The 27,076-nt window shown below is 40.8% G+C and overlaps 1 protein-coding gene across 2 annotated transcripts; it reads right to left on the bottom strand.

Annotated features, from left to right (window-relative positions):
* stk17a (serine/threonine kinase 17a) lies at positions 1–26,426 on the bottom strand. 2 transcript variants are annotated; one of them, XM_034572587.1, is made up of 9 exons: positions 25,961–26,426; positions 14,701–14,913; positions 6,119–6,260; positions 4,689–4,815; positions 3,973–4,021; positions 2,956–3,135; positions 1,291–1,624; positions 806–1,194; positions 1–687 (listed from the first exon to the last, which is right to left on the bottom strand). In XM_034572587.1, exons 1-8 carry the CDS (start codon positions 26,140–26,142, stop codon positions 1,171–1,173), a joined length of 1,251 nt encoding a protein of 416 aa, XP_034428478.1. In that variant the 5' UTR covers positions 26,143–26,426; the 3' UTR covers positions 1–687; positions 806–1,170. The 2 variants fall into 2 exon arrangements, with proteins under 2 accessions (XP_034428478.1, XP_034428479.1); XM_034572588.1 differs by having other exon boundaries at positions 806–1,624.
* Positions 26,427–27,076: the final 650 nt, after the last annotated feature.

The following is a 27,076-nucleotide window of genomic DNA, read 5'->3' on the forward strand; positions in this document are numbered from 1 at the left end:
AATAATGTCATCGGAAGAGCGAGAAAGCACTCCACCCCCTCTGCGCTGAGAGTCTACCTCCGTCCTGAAACACAGAAACTAAACCAACATGTTTATCACTCTGTTTTCTCCTCCTCTGTTTGTCTCTGGGGGAATACCAAATGTCCAGACTGCCCTTCTGCTGCAGGTGAAGACTCTGATCGTTACGCCCACATTTTGCAACCCTCTGCATGTGACCTTCATTAAAATAATACTATTAATGTAAATGGTGAGGGTCAAAAAAGTAGAAGGACTTAAGATATTATTTTCTTAATTATATAAAGTCGATTTATGAGTTGCTCCGGATCTTTTGGTCGTATCACACTAACTTCCTGAGCAGATGTGGTTGTTGACTTTTTATTTTTCTGAGAGCGTTTTTTTTCCATGACAACTGGACGACAGAGGAAGATTGTACCACACGATAAAAAGCTCCAGAAGAACTTCTAAACAGACCTGGTGGTGATATTAGCATCGTTTCCAGTATAAAAATGAACTTTGAATCTAAGTCAATGTGTAGATTTTTTTGTATAGGTTTATTTATGTAATGAGGATTTATATTGCACACAACTTGCAAATTTACAAACTGCTAAATCAATTCATAAAAAGGGGAAAAAAAGATTTGGGGAGTTTTGGCATCTAAAGTGGAGTCATGGAGCTTTGAAATGCACCCTGGAGATTTAAAGGCGGGCAGTCCAGAAGGTAGAGATTTGGATTCAGCCTCTGTCTCTCTGTCTCCTCTCTGATAGATTTCTCCTGCTTGCTTGATGCAAGTCGGTCTAGAAAAGACGTCTTCATGTGTGGAAATATGTCAGATGTCATATGTCACACATTTGTCTAACATTTGGCCAGTTATTTAAGAGATAATAAAACTACAACAGCAAACCAAATGAAATACAAGTGAAATAAACCTACTGTTGCCCTGTTAGGATGTGGGAGTTGGCGGGAATCAAGCAAGGAGATGCATTGTGGGAGAAATAAGTGAGTAGGTACTTAAAACAAAGAACTTAAATCCAACTTCTTAAATAAAATCAGTTTGATTGTGCAACAGCATCGGATTATACATGTACAGTATATATGGAGGAGAGTTTGAATAAACAGAAGGTTTATTTTTGTTACCGTGACAACAGCAACATTTCCTGTGGGCAAATGGGGTCAGTAGATGAACTCCCCTGGGACCTCCTGCAGGGCACTGAAGGGGGGTCAGTAGATGAACTCCCCTGGGACCTCCTGCAGGGCACTGAAGGGGGGTCAGTAGATGAACTCCCCTGGGACCTCCTGCAGGGCACTGAAGGGCTCCTCAAACTTGAAGCGTTTGGAGATTGCCTTCTGCTCAGCGGCCAGAGCCTCCTTCTCTGAGGTGGAGGACTGGCGACACTGACCCAGAGTGTAGGCAGCCACGACGATCAGCTCCTCTGTCACTGGCCGTTCTTCCTCCTCCTCCTCATTCACAGCTGTAGTCAGGCAGCTGGGAGTTTCAGGAGTACTGGTGGCGCTGGACACCTCCTGCTCCTTCATTGGGAGGATCTCCTCCGCCGTCTGGGTTTCCTGAGTCTTTGAGTGCTGAAGCCAGGGGTGTGTGAGACACTGCTCCGCTGTGGCCCGATCCCTAAAACACACACACACCCACACATGAATGTAGCTACACATCTCACATCCTGCTTTGGTTCTGCATTGAATGTTTATCAAGGGCACTTTGGATGTTGTAGCCTTCTGCTAAAATAGTTTAAATGATTTTTTCTCACCATACACTCACTACACTACACTCACCCATTTTGAAAAGAGAAACTATATTTTTTGTGAGGGGGCAAAGTGAGCCATGCATCAGGGGGTTCTCAATCTGGATATCAAGATGTCCACTAGGGGTCACCAAAGCTTCACATTTACTCATTTATCTGAACTCACAGCACTGCTGCTGTTATTAAGATGTATTTCATTATTTTGTCAGAAGATATTGTGACTGTAAAATAATGTTTTCAAATGCAGCTCAGCATAACTATTGATCAACATTAGATTTTCTGTCACATCAGAAAAATAAAAAAACATTCATATCACGTTATAGCATGAAACATTATCACTATATAAAGTGAAAGGTTTCACGTTCCAATCAGAGTAATGCACACAACCAGCTACAGCATTATTTTTATCAAAAAAAGCCTAAATCCAGGATGAATCAGGGGGAAAACCATTGGACTTAATGTACAGTGGGCAGTGAGAGGAGTGAGCAGGAACCGTCAACAAAGTGCAACGCCTATAATACATAGTTTTCAATAGGTTCACTCCCGTGCAGTGCAGGGTCACCAAAATCAATACACACATACATGGTCTCTTCCTGGTCAGACTACGACCCTAGCAGTAAACCTTTAGTGAAACCACATTATAACTGATATGGATTGTTTTTTTTTATTTTTCTGGTGTGACAGCAATATGCTTCTGTAGTTTAACTTTAATTATTCATTTTATTATTCATGATGTATTGTAAGGTGTCCTTGGGTGTCTAGAAAATGTGCAGTGAAATCAAATGTATAATTATCATGATTCTTCTTCTTCTTATTGTTGTAATTAAATATGTAAATAGAAACAATTAAATGGTGAATGTGACTGCATTAAAACACACAGAGAGAGCAGGAGCAAGAGGAAACTGAAAGGAGGTTCAGACCGTCTCCCTCCCTCCCTTCCTCTGACTCTCACCAAACACAAAAAAAGTAGTTTTGATGCCCCAGTAAAAATAGCTGTGTTGTTTGTAGATCAAAAAGGAAAGGGGAGTAGGTTCTCTGGACATGAACTCAGTCAACTCACACACTGTGACACACACACACTGACTATCCTCTGCTTATTAGTAAATAGTCAACCTTTGATTGCATTAATGAATTTTGCCGTTTTCTAAGAATGTGCCTCGTATGTTCATGGGTCTTGTGGACGAGTGAGACGTGGACTCACTGTGGCTGTTTGAGGAGCAGCATCTGGATGAAGGACAGTGCGGCCTGGTCCAGCTGCTGCAGCTCCTCCTCCATGTAGCTCACATTGAGCTGGGAGATGTTGAGAAACGTCTCCTGCTTGTCCTCGCCCAGGAATGGTGAGATGCCCGTCAGCATCACATAGGCCAAAACACCAATACTCCTGAAACAGACATCATGGAGCAGAGGGCACACAGGGTCAGGCAGAACACAACCAAGAAAATATAAAGCAATCGCAAAATAATGGAAATAACTCAAATATCATGAGAGAATTGCAAGAGCTAAATGGGTGATATATAGGTTCCTACAGTTATTCTACTAAGCTACATCACTTTTAGGGGTAGAAGAGTCTTTCTCTGTTAATATTCAAAGAAAAACAATATATGACACATTGTTAAAATGACAGATGGTTGCAAAAAAGCATTCAACCATAAATAGAATAAGCCAACAGATAAGTTACTTAAAATTGTTCAAAAGATTCCAGAGACATAATGACTAACATTTAGAAATAACAAATATATATTTAAATATAAAACACATGAATAATATATTTATTTAAATGAATAGAATATTGTTAGTGGTTCCCATCCTCTACCTCCTCCACTTCATTACAAACTTTTTTGCAGAACAAAATGAAGATTTGTTGTACTGTTAGGTATCCTTGTTAAAATCTAACAAAATGAAATGTAACTATCATGTTGAGAGAGGGACAGTTAAAGTTGGGATCCCTGTGTCCTGTCTGTGAGTTGCTGTGAGCTACAGTGTGATTTAAAACAATGTCAACACATTCTACAAACTTCTTCTAACTTCTTTATTAAGTTTGTGAGGGAAACTCACATTTCTACCAGGAAACAATATAAAGTTGGGACACTTTTGACCCTCAAATCAAATCTACACCCTTTCAAATAGGCAGCACAGTGTCCAGGTTAAGTTTACGGCACTCCCATTCAATTTATTTAATTAAATGTATTTATTGAAGAGTTGAAAATAGTTTTCTTACCACATATCTGTTGCTGTGCTTATAGGCTCATAATTTAGGATCTCCGGAGCTGAAAAAAATAATAACACAAATTATCATTCAGAAATACATCAGTTCAAAAAGTAAAATGACTTGGTCATGGTTTTAAGCCTCTGGCCACCCGGATTTGAGTGTGTCTGTGTTATTGTGGTGAAAGTGTGCGTCATTTGTCCTGTAGATGCAGCAAAGATATATGATCCCCATGTTCTTGCTCTGCTGTTTGTACATTCATTAAGAGAAACAAAAAATAGAACACAAAGTTCTAGCCATGACAGGATCTTATACATTCACTTGAGATTCAAGGTGGGAGGTTCAAGAACAAGATGGTCACAATCCAACAAAATGTGAAATTCAGTCACAGTTTCTCCTTCTTTTCCTGAGGTATGGTGTTGAATAAAGGTCATAGAAGTGTTTTTACAGAGTAATATGCTGTCAGAGTGAAGTTGACCTTGTCGATATAAAATTATATCACTTCCTCATTTTATCCTAATAGAGATTTGTATGAAACTTAACATATGAATTCTTGAGTTAAGGCCAAAACCTTATTTGTGAGGTCACAGTGACGAGTCAACTTTTGTCCCAAATTTGAATAAATTCCCTCACGGCGTTCCTGAGATAATGCTTTCATGAGAATGTGACGGAGGGACGAAGTTGGTCTTGTGATTGTGACGTATTAGTGAACCTTGGCAGCAACTCACCAACATACTCCGGGGTCCCCATGATCTCCCGGAGCTCCTGGTGGCTGCAGACCATCCTGGACAGGCCAAAGTCCACGATCTTAATGTCACCCAGAGGAGAGCTGCTGGTCAGCAGGATGTTCTGAGGCTGGAGGGACATCACAGCACCCGTTACACACTCACCTCACACACACACATGTACTGTTAGGATGGCCTGTGCATCAGTGCTTTTTATGTTATACCACTTTCATGGTCGTGAGTAACGTTTTCATATACGTAATTTGCACATTTGAAAGAATTCAGTGGATTTTGTGATTACTAATACTGCCAACAGCCCTGCATTGAGATATTTTGCCCCTAATACCTCTCAACATGTGAAAGATAAATGATTTCACTGACAGATTAAATCATCTGGACTCTAACAAGTGTCCTGTCTTTTTTCTGATGGAGCTGAAGCTTCTTGACTGGTTGTTACTCCTGAGTCCACTAATCCCCCAACATCATTTTATTCACCAAGGACAACATTTAAAATTCTGCTTCTGGCTTTAAAGACTCCCTTGTTCACAATGTTGTAAAATGCAGAATTAGGGCTACAACAATTTTTTATAATCTATTGATATCCATATAATTTTTCATTAAAAAAATGCCCATCATAATTTCCTAGAGGTTAAGGTTGGTGCTAGGTGGACTATCTTTAAAATAAATGAAATGTTAAATAATTAATGTCTTATTTTAAATGTATTGGAACCGGTTTTCATGTAAATGTGTAATTTAATCTGTTCAGTTCAAAAGCTGGTTTGAACAGTCACAAAATAAATGAAGTTAATTTAGGTTTTGGAGCAGGGCCACACCAGAAGATATAATTTACCTGGTCCACCCACCACGCTCACTTTGTCTCAGAATATGCCCACCCACCCTTTCCCTTCCTTCCATCCTTTCACAATTCGACCTCATCCCTTCCTATTGAGCCTGGTGCACAAGTCTCATTCTAGGTTCCATCTACAGGGCCTGTAGTCAGCTTGAGAGGAATGAAGCAGAAGAGTGAAGAGGTGGAACCACCACATTGAGACATTCTTCAGGGCATCCTCCCAGACACATCTTCACCTCAACCACTTGCCTCAACATTCATTCCTCTTTCCTCTTCTTCCAAGTAAGATATTATTAAAACCTTTAAATTACATGCTGTTGAAGCGTGGTCCTGTATAGAACTAATTCATCACACAGAGCAGGAATGGGCAGAGAACTTTGCCATGCAGGCTTTAACTGCTCTGAAATGTTAAATGTCTGCCATCTTTAGGTCACAGCAACAGCCTTTTACCAGAGGATGAAATAAGCTTCAGCTTGACTAACTGGGGAATGTTTGCAGATCACTGAGGAATAAGAGTGGAACTGAATGGAGCAAAAAATGGAAATGAGAAATATACGTGTGTGTGTGTGTTCCCTTCACTGACCTTCAGGTCGAGGTGGACTATGTTGTTCTGATGGAGGAAGGTGACTCCCTCCAGGATTTGCCTCATGAGCCTCTTCACGTCCTCCTCGCTGAAGGCCTCGTCCTCTGACACACACTGGTTGAAGATCTCGCCTCCAGCCGCACTGCATGACACATACATCAGATGAGAATACAAATCATGTTCACTTGCCGCTTTGAAAGTCTTTAGCCTAAAAGGATAAGAGTTCATCCAGGTTTGCTGTAAGGCTCCACCAATCTTTGTCCAGTGTCAGGAAGGCTACAGCCAGGGCAGGTCACCAGTCACTACCTGTGATTTAGAGTTCTCACTTATCCTAACTTCAGTGTGTTTGGACTGTGAGAGGAAACCAGATCGTCCACAGAAAAACACAAACTACAGCTCTGGTTCCCTGTTTCACCACACGCTCACCAAAATGATCATGAAACTTAGGTTTATATGAGACTTTTTATGGTGAATACCACAAGACACCATGGGAAAAAAAAACATTGTCTCGCCCCAATGTGTGTTTTGACTTGCTGGAGGTGGAGGCAGAAATAGAAGAACTCCTCTAAATATAGCAAACTAATTACAAGCTTCTCTTGAATGAGGCCACTTGTACTGTTGACTGATCACATTCTTATCACCTCTGACATGAGAAACCAGGGCTGCAAGAGTAAAATAACAACAACATGAACATTGACTCAACCTACTATCAACACTGAAAGTACTGGCCTTCTTTAAGCACCTTTAATTTCCTTTGACCTGAGATAAACTCTGACGGACAAACTCAATTAGAAAACCGAAAAAGGAAAAAAGAGGGAGGGCAGTCAGGAATAGACAAGGTGTCCCCTCAGGGTGCTGGTGAATTAGGCTTTATCTCAGAGGAAGGTGGAGAGGGGGAGGAAGAGGAGGGGTGAGGGAGAATGATGTGGATTTACAAGTTGATAAAAAGGGCCTTTGACCTGACAGAGAAAATAAAAAACATAAGTCTGCAGGCTGCGACCTAATGAAAGTCAAATAGTTGCTCACAGGACATAACTGTGAATAACTGTGAATAAGTAGAATGCTACTTATTCACAGTTATCAAAGAATCAAAGAAACACAGACACACAGAAAGACTGGGTTCAAACACATTTGAACTGGGCTGCAACAATAAAAATCATTAAGATCAGTGTGATTCAGCTGCAGCTTCTCATTTTGATCTGGTTTTGAGCATCACTGTTATCTTATTTCAGAAATCTCTGTCTTTCTGTCAGTAAACCATTCATCTTAGCGGCTACACACTTGGCCTGTGTATTGTTAAGGGCCCATGAAAGTCCAATTTGGTGTGACTCGTACAAGATTGGCGCACCAGAAATAATATCTGGCCTGTCAGATCATTTTGATTATTTAAGTTATTTTTATATAACTGCTGCTGTTGCTGCAATGACATATCAAGCTGATTTACAGAGCTTTCATTTTGAGAAGTTTTGACCTTGGGTCTGAGGATTGTGTCGATTGCTTAACAGACCTCTGAAATAGCTGACATGGTATTTACAGAAAATAACACCAGTTAGGTCAATCATTCAAACTTATATAGAAACCACACACATGAACAGTAATAAAGGTATTTCAGTTTCAGTTTATGAACGACATTGACTAAAATCCGGCTGATCATTGGATGCACAACAGCATCTTTGGTGAGTAATTTAATTATTTGACATCAGTTTATTTGGGCTCCTCAATGCGTTTCTAAACTTCTAAATTTAGGATAACATGTGCTCCTTGGGAGCAACAACTTCTGGACCTCAGTTTAAAACATGCCCTCACTATGGCACTGCATGTGTGTGTTGGGGTTCAAGGAAACTGCTCACGCTTTGAGATATGTTTCCATTAGGTCAAACTCATAGAAACTTGTGTTAGTAAACATCATTTCCTGAGTTAAACCAGATTTACGTAAGTAGATGGGGTCAAACACACCAGAACTGCTGTGACAACACTGAGCTAAACCCTTAGCTAATGTCTCTCCTAAAGGGGTCGAAGGGTTGATTCCCCCCCCCCCCCCCACACACACACACACACGCACACACAATGTTACATCTTGTTTCAGGTACCTCTAACTTTCCTCTGTCTTAGTATAGAATAACAGATCTATGGATGTTTTCCAATGCAAGTACAATTTGTCAAAAAGTCAGCTATTATGGCTAAATCAGTCTTTACACACAAACACAAACACACATCCTCACAATGCAGGGTTTGGTTTGTGTGGCTGCTTTAATGAGGAAGCGTATGTGTGTATATGAAGGAAGTATCAGAAGCCAGAGAGTATTATGTTTTATAATCAGGTCAGCTGAGGGAAATGTGTGCGTGAAATGATTGGTTTCTAATCTGTGTCACTGTTGTGCGCAGACACACACACACACACACACACACACACACACACACACACACACACACACACACACACACACACTGGGCTGCTTTCGGCATGTGCGTTTAACTGTTGGAATTGCAGTTCATTCCTCAGAGGATCAGACAGAAACTAAACCAAGTTGGCAAACAGAAAACAACAACTACAGACTTCCCCCATGTACCCACTCACACACACAGGAGCTTTACTCATGACTGACGAGATTAGACGCATATCTGGGAAATTTGGCCTTTTTATTGAAAACTGAGTATAACCCATGTATTTCTTATATGTCGGTTTTAACTCAGGAATAGCAGAGTGTGAAACCTGTCTTGTCTTCATCAAAATCTTGAAACCAATGGAATCCTCTTTAAACATTCATTTTGCTGAACCACCTTCAAAAAGTGCTTTGTCAAAATTGTTTCAACTTGCCCTTTAAATCCATTTGCCAGGACACCGTAATGTGCAGAGTGGAGAGTACGTCAAATGATATGTTGAACTGTGAGACTTGATGCACCGATCAATTCAAATGACTGCACATTACTATATCTCCATCTATTTTGAAAACCCCAGTGACCGAGAAGCCTCACTAAATGGGTCATTCACACCACCAGCAACAGACACGCGGCTCCACTGATACGGCCCCTGACAAAAGCAGAGTTTTGCCCCTGAACCCTGACAGTGGCTTTGGAGCCCAACGAGAGGTCAGGTTCAGCCAGTCACAGTTTGATTGGCGAGTTCCTAATGAAATGAATGAAATCAGTGTCGGCTCAGTGCTGCGGGAATGGATCACTTCAGCTTTGATCAGCCACCCGTTACGCTCAGGCCTCAGATAGTTTTAGTGGAAAAATAATAACATTAACGTCAGCTGACCTAATTATTTGACCTGCTTCGCTCATGCCATAAACATAAACCCATGAAAACAATGAGGGGTGGGAAGCGAAGGAAGCTTTGAACTGGAAGGCAGGGGGAACTATAAAAGTCCAGAATATTCCTTTATGAGCGAGTCTCTTAAGGATTCACAGAGAACGAGTGGAGAGTGCAATCTCAATCAAGGCAGACAGAGATGCTCTACCAGTGGAGGAAACCAATCTTCACAACGAACAGCAGAGACAAAGAGACAAATGTGCATGACAGAGAGAGGGGGGGGGCGATAAAGTCAGATTGAGGTCAAGTGAATTCCTAAAAGTGGCCCTCCATATTGCACTCATCATGTATTCATGTCCACCAAATTGGAGTTTCCCATGAGGTAATGGCTCCATTTACTGAAGAAAAGTAGCAACGTGCAATACGCTAATAGACTCACATTTGTTCAACTGTCTGACTCATTACAACAAATTAAGACTGTGATGGGTCCTCGGGACATAAATGAGATGAGATCCATGACATCCGTTTTCTCTCAGAGCCCCAAGAACACACCAATATCTATAACCTGGAATACAAAGCCCCAAGTTATATTATATGGCTAGACATACATATTTATGAATATCCATAATATAAGCATTAGATCAAGCATTCTTATTTTACCTTTTAGTTTTTATGGGTCATTACCAAAAGGTCGGGATGTGTTTTTTTAAACATATACTTAGAAGTAGCTGTCATACATGACACACAGCTAAAGATGGGCCACATAAAATGAAGTTCTCATACAAAAGACAAGTAAAAGGTGAATGCAGCGTGAAAGAAAAGCAGAAAATATATATTATTTTAAATGAACATGGTTAACAAACCCAATAAAACATTCCGTATATTAGCTTTTTTGGATCACCTAACTTAATTCAGCAAATTCACATGGCTAACATTTCCCTCTGATGTCATGCTCAGGGTGGAAAACTAGGGTAAGGGTGATGTTAGCTAGGAAGTGGTTGAATGCTAACATTAGCTGTTGTCTATTGGTAGCTAATGGTGTATCAAATAAGCTGTTTTACTTTGAAACGTTTGGTGTGACCTGCAACCTGCACCATAGCAGAACAACATTACTCTGTAAGGATGACATTTGAAATTCCCATCCTGAGTGTGACATCAGTGGAAAATGGTCACGTTGTGAATTGCTGAAAACTCTGTGGAAGGATGTGGTATTGGTCAGGCAATAAATATTAGTGCAGATCCAGATCAGGGGGCGGATTCAGGATTTTTTTTCCCTTCAGTTTATTAATGTTGCGAGATAAAGTGTTATCATAAAGTGATAAAGTGTTTAAGACATATTTAGGGAACTGATATCAAAGAGCGTGTGTAATTTGTGTATTTCTAGACAGGGTAGAAAAATCTGATTGTACTGTTAAATGAACACAACACATTATTTATTTTGCTACTATAATACAGTAAGAATATATTAAACCAGATATTGAAGACCTGTCTCATCCTTAATGTCATTAGACAGCTGATGATGAATAAGTAAATAAAACAGAAAAACCTCAATGGAGTCGACCTGAACCATCAAGTCATTCCTCTGTTTTGTTTACACACTGTGACTCTCTCTCTCTGGGCGAGCGACCATGCTTTGGCAGGTCAAAAGCGCTCGTGCGCCTCAACTGACATAATAAACTCCCAGCTGGAGCTCAGCCAGCAATGAGGCCATGGAGCTCTGTATTGCTCTCATTCATTCTCTCTGGTTTCCTTCATCTCTCCGTTTAATTGTTTTCTCCCTCACATTTACACTATTTTTGCCTCTGTCTTTTCCCTTCCTTTTCTCACTCTTCATCACTTCCTTTCTTTCTCTCCCTACCAGCCTGAAAAAAAAAAGCTTTGGGCCTCTTTGCCTATTTTCCTCACTCTTACCACCTTCCCTCCCTCCTCTCCTCCCATCATGGCATGAATCGTTTTCTATGTCAAGTTGACCCTCATTTGCAGAATATCTGCCCCCTCCTTCCTCCATTCATCCTTCAATCCTCCTTCATTACCATTTCCCCACTGCCCGAAATATCTGTCAGCTGTCAGCCAAATAAAAGATGGGCAGAGAAAAAGAAAAAAAAAAAAGAGTATGTCGTCCCTCTTCTGAAAGAATGAAAGCATTCTGCTCTACTTCCTTTGATTAAAAAAAAAAAAAGCACAGAAGAGAAATGCTCTAGCAGTCCATCGGACACTTGGCCCTTAAGTCCTGTGATTCCTATGGTCATGACTTGAATGATCTCATACCTTCAGATTGTTGATGAGTGTTTCTTGGGGTCTAATGTAGCTAATGTGCTAGTCTCTTTTATTTAAACACTTAAATGACAAATGATCCATTCTATTGTCTGCATCAATAACAGCAGATGTGATGCAGACTGATAGTGGTTAACACTTATATGAGCATATTTGATGAAATTTAGTACAATGAATGAATAAATCATAAATTGTCAGCACGGCCGCATTAAATATCCTAAATATGGCCTTTATAGAGCATCCTTAAATCTGGATCCTACATCTATCCATAAATGACAGAATGTGACATGTCAATCAAACTGACAAGACCTCATACAAAAAGGTGTGGCACAACTTCATTATGCTAAAACCATATTAAACAGAAAACACATGAATTATGAGATACAAATGTTGTCCACTGCAGTGGCCTTTGGAGTCATCAATGTGAGAATTTCCATAAAAAAATAATAACACTCATATCATGCATACACCTTAATTAACTTTCCCAATTATAGTTGAATTGTATTACGACACCATCAAAGTTGTAGTGTCTTTCTGTGTTAGTATGGGTTGGTCTGTGTGCGTCTGTGTTGACTGTGTGTGTCTGAAGAGGAGCACTATCCTCACCCAGGACAGCAGTTAATTCTGAGATTATCCGTTTAATGAACAATGGCTGGGATTAGGATTATGGGCTGAGGTGGGGGAGGATTGGGCCAACTGGAGAATTTAACGGGGCATTTATTGGATCTCCTTAACGGAACAGATTGCATTGTATGGCATGTGCTGCTGACTGCAAATAATTCTGTATAACAATACAATTCACATAACACGGACAACACTTTAACTTCATTTCTCACTCCATTTACAGTTTAATTCAGCTTCACACATTAATTGACATTAAACAGAGGCTGCACTGATTTTACTCATAGAGACAGATTAGGAAATAAACACCCAACTTTACGAAAGCGCAACACTGAATCAGGGATTAATTTGTCCATCATCCCATTCAACACAAGGGGCCAGCTGGCCTCCAGTCTCATCAAAGGAGGTTCAATATCACCACCTGATATGATCTGTTGCTGTGTAAAGACAACCACAGATGTATTTGGAACTGTATACTGTACAGTAAAGGATCCTTGTTTCACATTTGTATTATTTATTAATGGAAGCTTTCTTACAGCATATGACACTATATCTGTGCAGTGAAAATCAGCTCTGCACTTTCAATGGTGCATGTGTAGAGGTCAAACACGACAGATGACAGCTGATCCAGGATGTGTCAATACCTTCTAATCTGTCAGACTCTGACGGGAAGGGAGTTCTGTGGGTCACTATGGAGAGGGATGCAGGCAAAATCCAATATGGCATGGAAAGGGGGAGAAAGACAGAGGGGAAGTGAGGGAGACCTTCTTGATCAGCCCGGCGTGGCATGAACTGACGTGCACGCACACACACACACACACACACACACACATACACACTATGGGAACCAGGTCAAGCGTGGTCTGGGCAAGACCAGTGAAATGAGATCATCGACAACTGGTGTAGCTACTGCAGTCATCACCATGCAGTATCACATGCATGCGTGTGTGTGTGTCTCACATACTGGGTCAAACTGAGCTTTGCTCCAGTTGGTCTTTTTTCACGGTTACTAATGGATTTAACACATCAAACCGCTGTCAGTGTCTGTCTCCTTCACCTCTAAGCCTGGGACACAGGAAACCCAATCCCGGAGAGAGAGAGAGAGAGAGAGAGAGAGAGAGAGAGAGAGAGAGAGAGAGAGAGAGAGAGAGAGAGAGAGAGAGAGAGAGAGAGAGAGAGAGAGAGAGAGAGAGGCGAAGCACATTGTTGGAATACCTAGTGTTTACAGGAGTATTAACGTTTGGCCTGAAGCTCTACAGAACTAAAGAGCGGTCTGTTCCCTCTCACACTTTTCTTTAGAAAATATCACGTTGTTCATTTCCTGTACTTTCTATGTTTAGTCACAGACAAAACAAATCTCAAAACATTTATGAAGAATACCCAGACACATAAAGTGCCAGAACCAATAATGACAAACACTATTCATAGAGAGAGACTCAAGGACATGGTGAAAATCTCCAAGGGAGGATGGTGAGGAGGAAAAACTGAAAATAGCATTAAGACAACAGAGCTTTTATTCACAGTAGACATTTTGAAAAGTTTTGGATCCTTCATTAATGTCATTGGTGAAAACTGTGTGTTTTCCTCTTTTTTCTAACTGGAGGATAATTTCACCCAGAATTCAAACAGCAACATATTAAACGTCACATAGAAAACCAATTTTAAACTGTTCTAATTGGGCGATAAATAAGAATGAAAAGTTTTTTTGTTAATCTACATAATAAAATGTATAAATAATTCGTATTAATGTTCTTTATCTGATCTGTACTTTCCCTATTTACTTTGACAGTAAGTACTAGTAAGTATGTCATTTCATCATTATTCACTTATTTAAAGATTTCTTCTTAATGACAAGGGTCATTATTCACTTGTCCAGCTTCTACCTGGTCTACCTGTGTGAATATATCATATTTCACCTCACTGAACGTCACTTTTTGAGCCAATAGACCATATTCACACAGCAGCCATTATCCTCGGACATCACGCTCCAGGTGGGAAGCTCAAATGCTTTCATGAACAGAATAATGTACTGCTTTGATCCAGGGTTCTAAGTCATATAAACGCAGAGAATCTGACTGACTGTTTTCATTTCACTGCTTCCTAACTGATCAGTAACTGAGAAGATAATGAACAGTTCAAATCCAGGAGGGCATGGAGCTTTCTACCCTGAGCGTAACATCAGGGGAAAATGGCCAACATGTGAATATGGTTTATATATCACTGTTTCATTATGTCATACATCCATTGTTCCATGGCTGATTAGGAAGCCCTGGAGTTCACTGGTACAAATTAGTTAAACAGCTAATTGAGCATTCCCAATTACCACTGGTATACTTGAAAGATTTTAAGGAACTTTTAAAATATCTAAATATTTGACAAATGTTCATATCTCAGGTTTCTGTGAGTAATCATTGTGTATAGATTGGATACTCACAACTCCAGGACCAGCACCATCTCAGAAGCCATCTCGTAGACCTGGTGGAGGTTGACCACCCGGTGATTAACTGTGGCCAACTCGAGCACTGCAATCTCATGGATGATCTCCATCCGGCAGTCCTGGCCTTTCCGTCTCTTCCTCATGAACTTTGCAGCGTACTCATGGCCCGAGCATTTCTCCACACACTTTCTGACCACGGCAAACTTCCCCCTGGAAGACAAGATGAACGTCAGTGTTGTGTAGGCGCTTGCCATGTGCAGTTCTGAGTGGAACAGGAGGAACACCTGCACTTGTTGCATTTAGCAGATACCAGGGTTTATATTTATATGAAAGACCTTCTAATATGCGGCACCTCATATTTGTCAAACACGCTAGTTTATAGTTAGCATAGTTTAGCATGTCCAATGCTCTAGTGTAATGTGTTAGCATGCCAACATTTGGTAATCAGAACTTAACACAAAGTAAGATTGCCTTGTGGTCATGCTTGCAGTATGCTATCATGCACACCATACCAAACCACAGTGAGTAGAGTGAAGAGCACACATTGAACACACATCTCCCTGGCTGTAAGAGAACTGTATGCTTGTCGTGCTAACATGCACAGTGAAAAGGGTATCTACCGATGTTAAGCCAAATTCTGCTCTCCTGCAGAGGCCGGTAACAATGTGGATGTTTTGGTAGGCTACCAATGCTGTGAGAGAGAGATTGCGCTAGAGAGGGACAGAGAGAGTGAAAGAGAGAGAGACAGAGAGCGAGAACGACAGGGGGAAGCCAAGTGCTGCACACAGCTCTACAATGAAGCAATGATGCAGATCATCTGGGGGGGGGGGGGGGGACATACCACATTCACGTAGTTAATGGGTGACACTGCCCACAATAAAGAAAACAAATAAGATGTGCACTGATTTTGTTTCTCTAAAACTTTTTGCTGGACTTTATCAGAGTTGAGAATGAACAGCAGCAACTAAATCAGAATTCTGAAATCAAAAAACTAAGTCAATAAAAAAGTCAGAGCTAAAAAATGTGTATTATCTGCAAGAAAGTAATGTAAAAACATATGTCAAAGCTAAGTACAGATCTGAATGTAGTTTCATCCGATAATGAGCGGTGCCTGTGGATATCGTTGGCAGCATTTCCATTTCTCTTTCCACCACCACAGACTAGCCTGACCCAGTTTTATAGCAGAGTGGAAGGATGGTTTCATGTGAAGACCACAAAGTGCTGTGTGCACACATATGTGCGCTGCCCAGGGGAAATCCTCTGAAATGCAGCTGGTGATGGAGATGACAGGCCCCCATCATGCCTTCCCTCTGGCTACTGTTGGCAGTCAATGCTCCAATAATCAGCAGCAGCACCCTGGCTGAACCTGACCGGTTCCTAGCCAAGACGAATGCACACTGACACGTCAAAACTCTCACAGCTTCTTTAAATTTGGCTCAAAATGTTTCTGTGGCATGACATAAATAAGGATGGGATGTGAAGACATTAAAGTAAACAGACTTTTGCAGTTCTATAGTTATTTGGAAACACAATTGCACCGCTGATTTCACCTACTTTCTACTGACTAAGAAAGATTAAATGGATATGTCCATTTTTTTAACTTGGTCTGTGTGAGAGAATATTATGTTTAATTGTGAATATTAATTGAATCATGTACAATTTTAGCAGGACCAGCATAATTCAGGGAAAACACTGATATTGAAAGAAAAAACTTTACATATATTAATAATGTTTTTGCATGTACATTTATTTAAAATAAACAGCATTTTTAGGAATTAATACAGTATCATAAAACATTACAACACTCAAAGATATGAATGTTTCCTTACATTTCCAAAACTGTTTTAATATAAAAGGTAAATATGCAAAATCTGTTAAATGTTTAAATTTAACTTTCACCTTCTCATCTCTTCCACTTGTGACTTACACGACTCACTCTGTCTGAAAGCTTTACCTCATACAATTTAAACACACTAACTAAGAAACGTTCAAATTCTTTTAGTTCTTCAAATTAAACTGCCACTTCCCATTTGCACCTGCAATTTTCAACATCAAATATCAAAATTTACTTTGGAAAAATTGGTTGTCTCTAGTTATTGAGCTTTAGGGAGTAAAAAGCCACTAACAGTTTTTCTTAAATTAATAAAAGTGGAGTCGGAGTTGGAAAATGCTTCAAATTTCGTCAAAATTTGAAGCATTCAAGAGGTTGACATTTCACTGCCAGCCACAGCAATAAAATCAGTATACAATGCCTAATGGTTTTCACTGCAGAAAGAGTGCAGAGTTCAAGAAAGTCTTTATGTCCTTTTACATTTTATCATAAGACACCATGCTTTACATATGGCAACACTCGTTAAAAGTCCAGAGAGAGCGAATCACTTTAACAAAGAAGAGTATTATAATAATTCAGTGCTGCAGGGGCAGTACAAACACTTATTATGATTAGAAGTGGCTGGCCTGCACAACACACAAGAGAGATATCTGAGATAAGAGTAATTCAAATTCACTCTTTATGAACCCACAGCTAAGAGCAAGAGGGGAACCTGTGAGATGAGACCACAATGAGAAAGACTGTAGTAGCCATAGAGGCCTTGTGTCAGGGCACAGGGCATGACGAGTGGCTCTGGGCCTGGAGCACCGCACTGAGCTGCTTCATCCTCAGCTGGCCTCATGTGAGAGTCATGGGGCTGAAGCTGCTGGAAGCTACAGATTCCAGCAGTGAGAGATGCTTTTGATTACGAGACTTGGCATCACAGCAGTGACTTGTAACACATCTATTTATTCGTGGAACTGGCTTCTCCCTTTGTTAAGTGAATTTGATAAGCCCCATTTCAAATGGCAAGATTGATGTCACTAGATAAGTTAGTGACGGTGTGAATGATGACGATGATGAACTTTGAATTGCGTGAGCATAGTTTTTCTAGTTACTGACGTTTTAGGAAAAACTGTGAATCAATTACTCTGAGCTCGATAGATATTGATAAACCATTATAATCAACCTGATACTATTGTCTTTATACAGTCAACACTTTCAAACAGGACTGTCACACTTTCCATAAATCATTTGGAACGGTGCCTAACTCTAAGTTACATTGTGATTAAACAGTCATCAAACAGCCTTTATCCACAATTTTGACATCCGTGAGGTTGAACCCAAAATATGTCCTCACACTTCCTCTAAAAATGTTTCGTATAATTGGCCATGAATAGGCATTTATCACAGCTTTCTAGTTTTCTCCGTTTTCTCCATTCATTGGGTCCGAAAGACAGAATACACCACTCGGTTGCACTTGTACTATACATTGTGAAATTCAAATAAAATTTAAAAAAAGACAATTACATTTTAGATATTTATGATGAATTATTATTATTTCCCCCTTTAAATAGGATTCCCACACTGTGGAACCATACCTACCTGGTAATAAACTCAATAAAGTGTCAAAAGTGCTAACAATCACACCGGACATTTTAAAAGGAATTTGTGTGTCGGCTCAGTACTGTAGAGCTCTAATTTTTATCTTATAAGTTAGATTTCGCTGTGGGCCGCCTCAGGTTTGTCCAGTCTTAAACATTAATTTCCTACTGTGGCAGCCCACCATAGTTCAATTTGTCCTGGACTCCTGACACAGTTTCATAATGACGCAAGAATTTCTTACCCTTCTCATAATAACTTTAATAATAACCCTTCTCAATTTGTGTTTTGTGCCATTGCTTGATTGCAGAGCTGTGTACGGTGCCATCTAACCCGCTGTCGCTCTCTCTCGCTCTCACTCACTCGCTCTCACACAAACACATTGACCTGTTTGTAGCTGGCCATCAGCAGCACCAGGAGGAACCCCATCAAGTCGGTGAGCTGGTGGGCCATCAGAAAATCCTTTTTTACCAATCACATCAGACAGGAAAAGCTCATTATAGCACCTGCCATTTCTAGGGTGCACATGAGAGCGTGAAGGCTCATAAATGTTACCAGGTTCCCCTCGTGGCATCAGTTTTTTACTTTTCACACCAAATCCTCTGCTACTCTGTGATACGACTCTGTTGCTCATGGATAGACAGACCTTGACATTTCACTTATCACCTTTAAAACTTAAATCATCATCATCATCAAGTGATATTTCTACAAGTACACACACACACACACACACACACACACACACACACACACACACACACACACGGATCAAAACAATGCCCTGCTTGTATGGCTTTTCCGGCATGCAGGGTAATTATTAAATGCAGAATTAAGTTAGGATTTACATTTTTCTGAGTTTTCATGGCTTACAGAACCCTGGAGGCAGTGTGTTCGAGTCTGGGTGTGGCTATGCCTGGGATCAGTTGAGAGATGATGTTTGGTTTGGGAGTCTGGGCCTGCTCTTTAGAAACCATACTGGGCCACCACAGCCTTTTCTAAAGCGGCATCAGCACATTTCCAAAGCCAGCAGCCTCATTCACAGGCTACACCCTGAAAGAGATGGCTTTTGTGTGTGTGTGTGTGTGTGTGTGTGTGTGTGTGTGTGTGTGTGTGTGTGTGTGTGTGTGTGTGTGTGTGTGTGTGTGTGTGTGTGTGTGTGTGTGTGTGTGTGTGTGTGTGTGTGTGTGTGTGTGTGTGTGTGTGTGTGTGTGTGTGTGTGTGTGTGTGTGTGTGCGCGCGTGTGCGTGTGTGCGTGTGCGTGTGTGTGTGTAAACAGACCAAGCCAAAGGTGGTGGCATGGTTACATTTAATGGAAAGAAGCTTTCTAATGGATGCAGTGGATGGCTTTGAGAGGTCAGAGCCTAAAGCCAAGCTGCAGCAGAGAGCCTGACAGTGTTCAGCGTGTATTAATACACACTGATACAGTGCAAGTCTAAGCATGGCCTAGTTACAGTGCAAGTGTTTCCTAACTAAGTGAAGATTTATGCATCACTGATTAGCACATACAATCTTTTATAGAGCTTAGCTTTTACAGTTAATATTTACACTGAAGAGTTTCCAGGTTTAAACCCTCTGTCTGTCCCGCTAATGTGCCCTTGAGCTTTTCTCCATTGCAGTGACTTCGTGGACGCTCTAAAGAGGTTTTCAGGCTGACAAGTCACAATTTGTCAGGTTCTCTGAGTTGTAACAAGTTATAGCTTTTAATTACACATATTATGTAGCTGTCAATGACTTTGATGAATATGATGTCGTCAATTTCGTTTGTTGTGGTATAAATGGTGTATATAATATAATTTAAAAGTTAGTTGCACTTATATATTGCACTTATATGTAGCACTTGTAGTTTGGCTTTTTTTAAGCTAATTGTAATGACATAATTCTTGCTGTTCTGGGTTTGTACCACAGGTAGATACTGGCATTCTCTTATTTGTTTGCATGTTAGCAGCAGCTCCTGTTTGCAATGTATACCACTGGAGGTGCAGACAGCTACAAGTGGATTACACCAATACTGAGTCTCTTTTCTATTATTTCTAAGCAGACTTATGGATGATTACTTGTAATGGTCTCCAGAATTGATGTATAAATCACACTGCATGGAATAAAAATATGTTCCATGTGCTGTATTACCATTTCACTGAGTTATGACTCCAAACTACCAATTTTGATTCAAATCCACCTCATAAAGTATCTCTTCAACCCATCCCTGTGGCCTTTGGTTTTATCCTGAAAAGTCCCTGTCTATGACTGGTCCCATCCTTTAGTTTCCCAAAGGGCTAAAATGCCAAGATGATGAGTAAGATTACAGAGGAGCACAGTGAATACTTTATTCCACACTTCCCCTGTCTAAATGGGGCTTACATATTTCATGCAGTAGAGATGTGTTTCCATCCACAACCAAATATTAGACATCAGTACATGGTCTTTATAAAAACCATGTCAGTGAATCCCTGGTTCTCCCCATGTGGACTGTGGAGGCTGTCTGCAGGCTCAGAGCTAGGCTCGGTGACAGGCGGCCAGGCAGCCCTAGATGCATTTAATGTAATAAAGATTTTCACTGGCCTGGGGCCAAACACTCCTACTACAACAGATTCCCTGTGTGCACAGCAGGGCTGGTTGGCAGTGTGCATACTTATTTACTGTCATCAAATATGTTACAGGCAAGATGACCTCAACTCACATGCAGGTCTAGAAAAAAGGACATTGATCAGAGTGTGCCCAATAGAAGCTTACAGACAGTTTGCGAATATTACTGGGTGCACACGCATCTGGGGGTAAAACTGAATGAAAGAACACAAATCAGCTTTGAATACACAAGTGATAAATTGATATTGAATCTGCAATTTCAGTGTAAAACCGTCCACAGACTGAACAGATCGTATGAGCTAGCAGCTAAATCTGTTCTCTGAGCTATCGGCTAAGTTTGCCTTCTGAGCTTACAGGCAGGTTTACTTCTTGGGATAATAAACATTTTCCACCCATTATTATGCAATTCACACAGTTTTTGGCACTAAAACAACTTTTTATGTTGATCTCCTCATTAGCTCTCATTTATTTTGGGAGATGACGTCATTGATGATTGTTTCATTGACTCAAAAATGTGTCTATATAGTCGACCATCGAGTATATCCTGTAGGTTAAACTTAACAGTTAGCTTGGAGTCTATCACAGACAGCAGGTAAAGACCATAAACATTAGCTAACAAAAGAGAACATGGTTTAAATAAACTGTGATTCGGGATCTCAATGTTTTCAATTTAAAGTTGATAGATTAGGTCATGGAAATAGTCAACATCCTGACTTTGTCATGACATGGAGATGTTGGTACAGTACCGTACTAAAAAAGGACAAGATTAGTAATCAAGCTTGACAGCGCCTTACAAGTGTGTGTGGTAAAATGTATCTATCAATTGATCAAATAAGTTAGTTTAAGGACCTCGCAGAATATAATTAAATTGTTGAAGAAAAACACAACATATAAGCCAGTCTTTGTAAATGAAGGGGTCTAAATACAAAATAAGAGTGTCGTGTCGACTATTACCAGCAAATGTATTCAAAAAAGAATTTAACCTGAGCCATGACATTGGCTTCCTGGTGTGACATTCAGTCACGGAAGATGAGCAAAGAGCTCTACCCAGGACCATATGGGGTAACAGGAGAGTGGCCATCTCTGTCGCTAAGACCCATTATAGAAAAAGCTTTGGGTCTTAACCATATGCAATTCAATTTCCACTTCACCATTGTCGGAGTCACTAAAGGAGCTTGACTGCAGACCATCTGGGACACCCGCTGCAGAGACGTAATGGAAGGTATTACCTTAAACTCCCTCCCAGCTGTACCTCAACCCCCAAACGTGCGACACACCCAGCCACTAAAGTGTGGGGCAGACAGCAGCTATTTAGTGCACTGCCAAATTGTTATTATTCTTTTCACAATACGCACTTTCCTTATTGCTTCTGGAATGGATTTTCCTTTAAGGTGATTTCAGCAGCCAACTCACAAATCTCACGTCATAGTTTCTAGCAACGACAAAGTCTATGTACACTGAATAAATGCATTATTAAAGCCATCATAGTTTTCACTCTAACTTGAAATAGAAGAACTTGATATAAAAATGTGAAGGGTTGAACAAACTGTCCTTATTAATGTATATATTGTGAGTTATAATTATAAACCCTGTATGCTTGGAACTGTCAAAGAAATGTGTTTTAACATTTGACTGAGCACAAACTTAAGGCTGAGTAATTATTCACTACTGCTTTTAAAGCTTCTCACACTTTATTGCATTTCAGGAGTTGGAAGAATTTTAGAACCTATGAAAGGGAAGAACCAGAAAGCAGCTCTTACTTTTATTATGAGACCTGAATCATATAAATGCTGAAAATTCTGGTGCTAAATATTCCGTGTTTTAATTTTGATTGTCATTTTATTGCATGGTTCTTTCAAGAGACCTCGTGTTTCACAATTGAGCAGCACTGTAATGTCTCTATTTTCCATTGGATTTAATTGTTGCTTTGGTTAGAAACCTGAAACATGTATCTCCTACTATAACCTAAAAGTTCGGTTTCTGAGAAAGACCTGTCCAAATTTCTACAAAAGTTAAAATAAGATGTCTCTCGCTGGATTAGGACAAGTACTTTTTAAAAAATGCTTAAAAAGTGTCAATGCTTTGCAAGTTTGAACTGCTTTTGGGCATTTCTCAGAAATGCAAGAGAGAGAGGATAGAATGAAACAAAGGACCTTGGCTGGATTCAAACCAGGGATTCAGCTTTGATACACGGCATGCACCTATAAAGGTGAGTACCTCCTACGGAAGACCCTAGGAAGTACACACTTTAAACTTTGTCCAGCTGTTCCATCTGTAATCTTAACTAAAGACTACTGTAAAAGCTTCTGCAACCTGGCTACAGAATGGGCTCTGTTTATTATCAACTGACAGTGGAAGAGCTAAATGTAAATAAAGATAATAATTACTTTAAAAAAGGAAAAGCTTCTCGTTTCTCCTTTCTCTTGATAGCTGCTTTATAAGTCACGACAAAAGTGGCAAAAGTCTTCACTAATCGGAGGTTCTGATGTGTTGTGAATGTACAAACTGAGGTTTTTGTGGAACCTGAACATGTCCCCTTTGTGGGCACAGTGAGAAAGTGAGTGGGCCATGTAACAACCAGGAAACTTTGTGCTTCAGTCCACACATGGAGGGAGGTGGGCTGCGTCTCTCAACAGCTCAGTGCGGAAACTGCTCACCATGAACACCACACTTTATAAACACACACACACACACACACACACACACACACACACACACAGAGACACTGAGAGCTACAATGCTGCGCTACAGGCAGAATGTTCTGCATGCCTGTTTCATGATCATGCTTCAGTTTTAGGAGCTGTGCAGCTGTGAGTTTCCCCAGCAGAGAGAGCCCAGTGTTGGATAAAGTAAAAAGAGCAGATTCAATACAGTGGAATAAAAAGTAAAGCCATATACATTCAGAAAATAAATCTGAAATGATTATGCTCATAGTCCAGGTAAGAACTCAGTAACAGCACAGAACAGTCAGTGTATGGGCAAAGTTTACAGCCAAGCCTTTAATCTGAAAAGGCCTCATGAATGGAATTCCACCACTGACTTCAGACGGCTCGGAGAACTGGCCAAGAGTCAGCCAGGGAATAAAAACACAAGTGGTTTGGCCAAAGCACGGCAACCCCTTCATGTGTGATTACACAGATTTACCACCACAACTATGTCCCAGTTTAGAACAGCTTCAGCATCATATAGAGAAAAGAAAAATCACCTGAGTTGATTTGATTCCAAGCTATTTTGTGGGACCACGGTGCTGCTAACCCAAGTCTCAGTTAAGCTTTAAAAATGAGGCACACTGATGTGAGTAATCAGTTTTAGCATGGCATTACAATACAATCTTGGCTATTTTGTTGCTGAAGAAGTGAGTCAAATAGTTTGTTGCATATGGCCCTGTAGTCGCTGAATTCATCTAAAATTAGGCCATATTTTAGAAGAACATTGATTTTGGCTGAAGTGTGTGTTTTCAGTTTTTTCCCCCCACAGCTTCTACCTGTTATTTGCAATGCACCACACAACTTTTAAGCTCAGTGATTGGATGTTTCTGGCAGCAATGCAAACGGTGAGTTATAGTTTGCTTCTTCCACAGGGGCCGGTTTTACCAACTGGTCTTTAATAAGCATGGTCCTAACTGTGGTCATTTGAATACCCTCTTTTATGGCGATATTAATATAGTAAGAAAGATCACTGATAGTCAACTAGCCAATGCTTTCCCAGTAATATATTAAATAGTTATTATTATCATCCATCCACCGATTATCTATACAGCTTCAAGGATCAGGGGAAGGAGTATGCAGTATGGGAGAATTACTATTACTGTTCAGAATTTTAAAGTATGTGTGTGTGTCCCCCCCAGACACACACACATACTACCAGTGTTAAAATAAGAGTTGATTTATATTGTACTGTATACAAACCTGAATAGGGAGAAGGAAAGAGAGTAGTCCTTACTCTCAACACTGTTCTGAGCATGCTTACATTAATGAATACAATAAGACAGCATGATCCCGAGCAGCACCTTGCTGCACATGAATCTTAACACATGAACTTGTGTCAGCTGATGTGTTTACTTCAATGCTGCGGATCTGAGTAGTAACTGCAGATTAATGTAACCTTTCATGTTGTTCTGTGGCAGCTAATCGCAGTCACAATGTCATGTCATGCGATACAAAGCCACCCACGCACACACACACACGCACACACACACACACACACACACACACACACACACACACACACACACACACACACACACAGCCTTTGTTGTGGTCCTCAAAGACTCGCACATACACAGCTCTATAGCAGGAGATCGTTGGCTGGAATTTGCTTTAATGAGCCAAGGTCGACGCTCAGCTCTTATCTCTAAAGTTGTACGTGGGTCAACGCACCAGCACGGCCACAGTCCTGTTATCGTTGCCAAGAAGCTGAGAGAAAACCAGTTTACACTCACAATGTGACCAAAGTCATCCTGCGGTGATTAACCATGGCAGAAGCATATTCGTACCAAAAGGGGATTGGCCTTGTGACTTTGTTAGGGGCAGTATTCCAAAGCAGTTGAGCTTACTGGACGGAGGGGATTTCCCCTAATTATTAACCTTTAAGAAATTCTGTGAAACATTAGCTGTGTCAGGCAGGCGCAGAGCTCGGGCATCACACAATGACCTGGATCTGACGTTTGAAGTGCCGAAGACATAACAGAGCAAAATGGGGATTTGTTTGATTTGACAATATTTTTGTAAACCTATATTCACCAGCACTGACAGACATCTAAAAAAAGATGCCAACCCTTCAATCAGCTGAATGCATTGCCTAGCTATTAATGATATTGCTGTGGAATCTAGATATAAGTGAGAACAGATGTATTTCTGTGCATGAGCAATGGGTCATTCATGAAAGTCAATGCTTCACTTCTGCCAAATCAAGCTGGCTCAGTGATCTGAGGGGAACTTGGCACAATAGGACGAGTGATATATATATGCATTAAAAAGTTTTGATTTGATATAAGTTATTGAAGAAATAGAGCTAAGAAGACACATGTCAACGGTGTCTCTGTGTTTGCTGTCTCGATCCTTTCAAACACATCAGGTGTGGATCCAGCAGCCTGACAGACAGCCTGTGGTCACCAGCTGAACATATATCCATTCAGCCCAAACAGCACGAAACAAACAGAAAACTTCTACAGCAACAACCAAAAGTCACAAAGTCCGTTTCTGATCACCTACAGGACACTAACTGGTTCGGGGGGGAAGTGAGTAAGTAAGTTGATCGTACCTTCCGAGCTCTTTGCCGGGGATGATGGTGTAGTGGTCGGTGAACGGCTGGTTGTTGATGCTGGTCCGGATCTCCGTCAGCAAGCCGCTGGCGCCGCGGCTCGGGCTCGGTTCGGCCGCCGGGCTGTACACGAAGCGGCCCCGGCTCCTCGAGTCCCCGGCGCGGGGACATTCGGGGATCATGGCGCTCGGTTCGCTTGGCTCGGTCCGGGGTGAAAACGTGAGCTAACGGCGAACGTTAGCAGACTGACATTCAACAACAAGTTTAAAAACGAGTGGAACAGCAGCGCGACGGGAAAGTATCAGCGCTCCGCAGCCTGGGAGTTAAATCATCCGCATCGTTGAATGTTGAGATAAATGACGAGAGAGTCCGGCTCATGTTGGATGAACTTCTTCTCCTCTCCTCTTCTTCTTCTCTACTTCTCCTCCTCCTCTTCTTCTCTGTCACAGACCTGCGGCTGCCGGGCTGTCAGTTACCATGGCAGCTCGTGTTGACTGACAGGTGCGCTGACCTATAGGAGGGAGGACAGCGGAGCGTTGTGCTGGAGGAGGGTCCCGCCTTATTGTTCTGCTGCGTTCCCATGGAAACAAACAGCATGGAGCATTTTTCTCAATGAAACATTCAATAAGTTAATACATGAGTACTTATAATGTTATAATGAAAATGCATAATAGTATGAAAACAAATGATAATATAAAATTCTTAAAAATAGTATGATAAAATGATATTGTTAGCAATCTTGGAGCCCTCAACTCTACGGTGGCCGAGAGAGCTCATCACACTACAAATTAAGAAAACACATGCAAATAGAAAAAAACATGTTGCATATTAGGAAAAGAACTTTAATGACACATGCTGCAAAAAGGCACAACACATGCAAATACAGAAACACGCAACCTGCATGTGTTGTGACTTTTTGCAGCGCACGTGTCATCAAATTGATGAAGTTATTTTCTTAATTTGCTGTTGGTTTTTCTACTGCCTCGACCGGTTGGGTGAGTGGAGAAAAATGGGGAAGAGAGGCGGTGGGTGGCAAAGAAGGAGTAGAAAGGGGAGATAGATGGGGGATCAGGAACATCACACTTGAACTCTATAAGACTAAGTGTTGTAATGAAA

This window comes from Hippoglossus hippoglossus, chromosome 20 (assembly GCF_009819705.1).
Source record: "Hippoglossus hippoglossus isolate fHipHip1 chromosome 20, fHipHip1.pri, whole genome shotgun sequence".
NCBI classification, from domain to species: Eukaryota; Metazoa; Chordata; class Actinopteri; order Pleuronectiformes; family Pleuronectidae; genus Hippoglossus; species Hippoglossus hippoglossus.

Bases quoted from the DNA above. Each gene is read 5' to 3' on its own strand.
- stk17a (XM_034572587.1), bottom strand. From the start codon at position 26,142: ATGATCCCCGAATGTCCCCGCGCCGGGGACTCGAGGAGCCGGGGCCGC. The intron at 14,914-25,960 runs GTACGATCAACT...CTTGTCTTCCAG, and splicing joins CCCGGCAAAGAGCTCGGAAG to GGGGAAGTTTGCCGTGGTCA. The intron at 1,195-1,290 runs GTCCCAGGGGAG...GCCCTGCAGGAG, and splicing joins CCTTCAGTGCCCTGCAGGAG to GTCCCAGGGGAGTTCATCTA.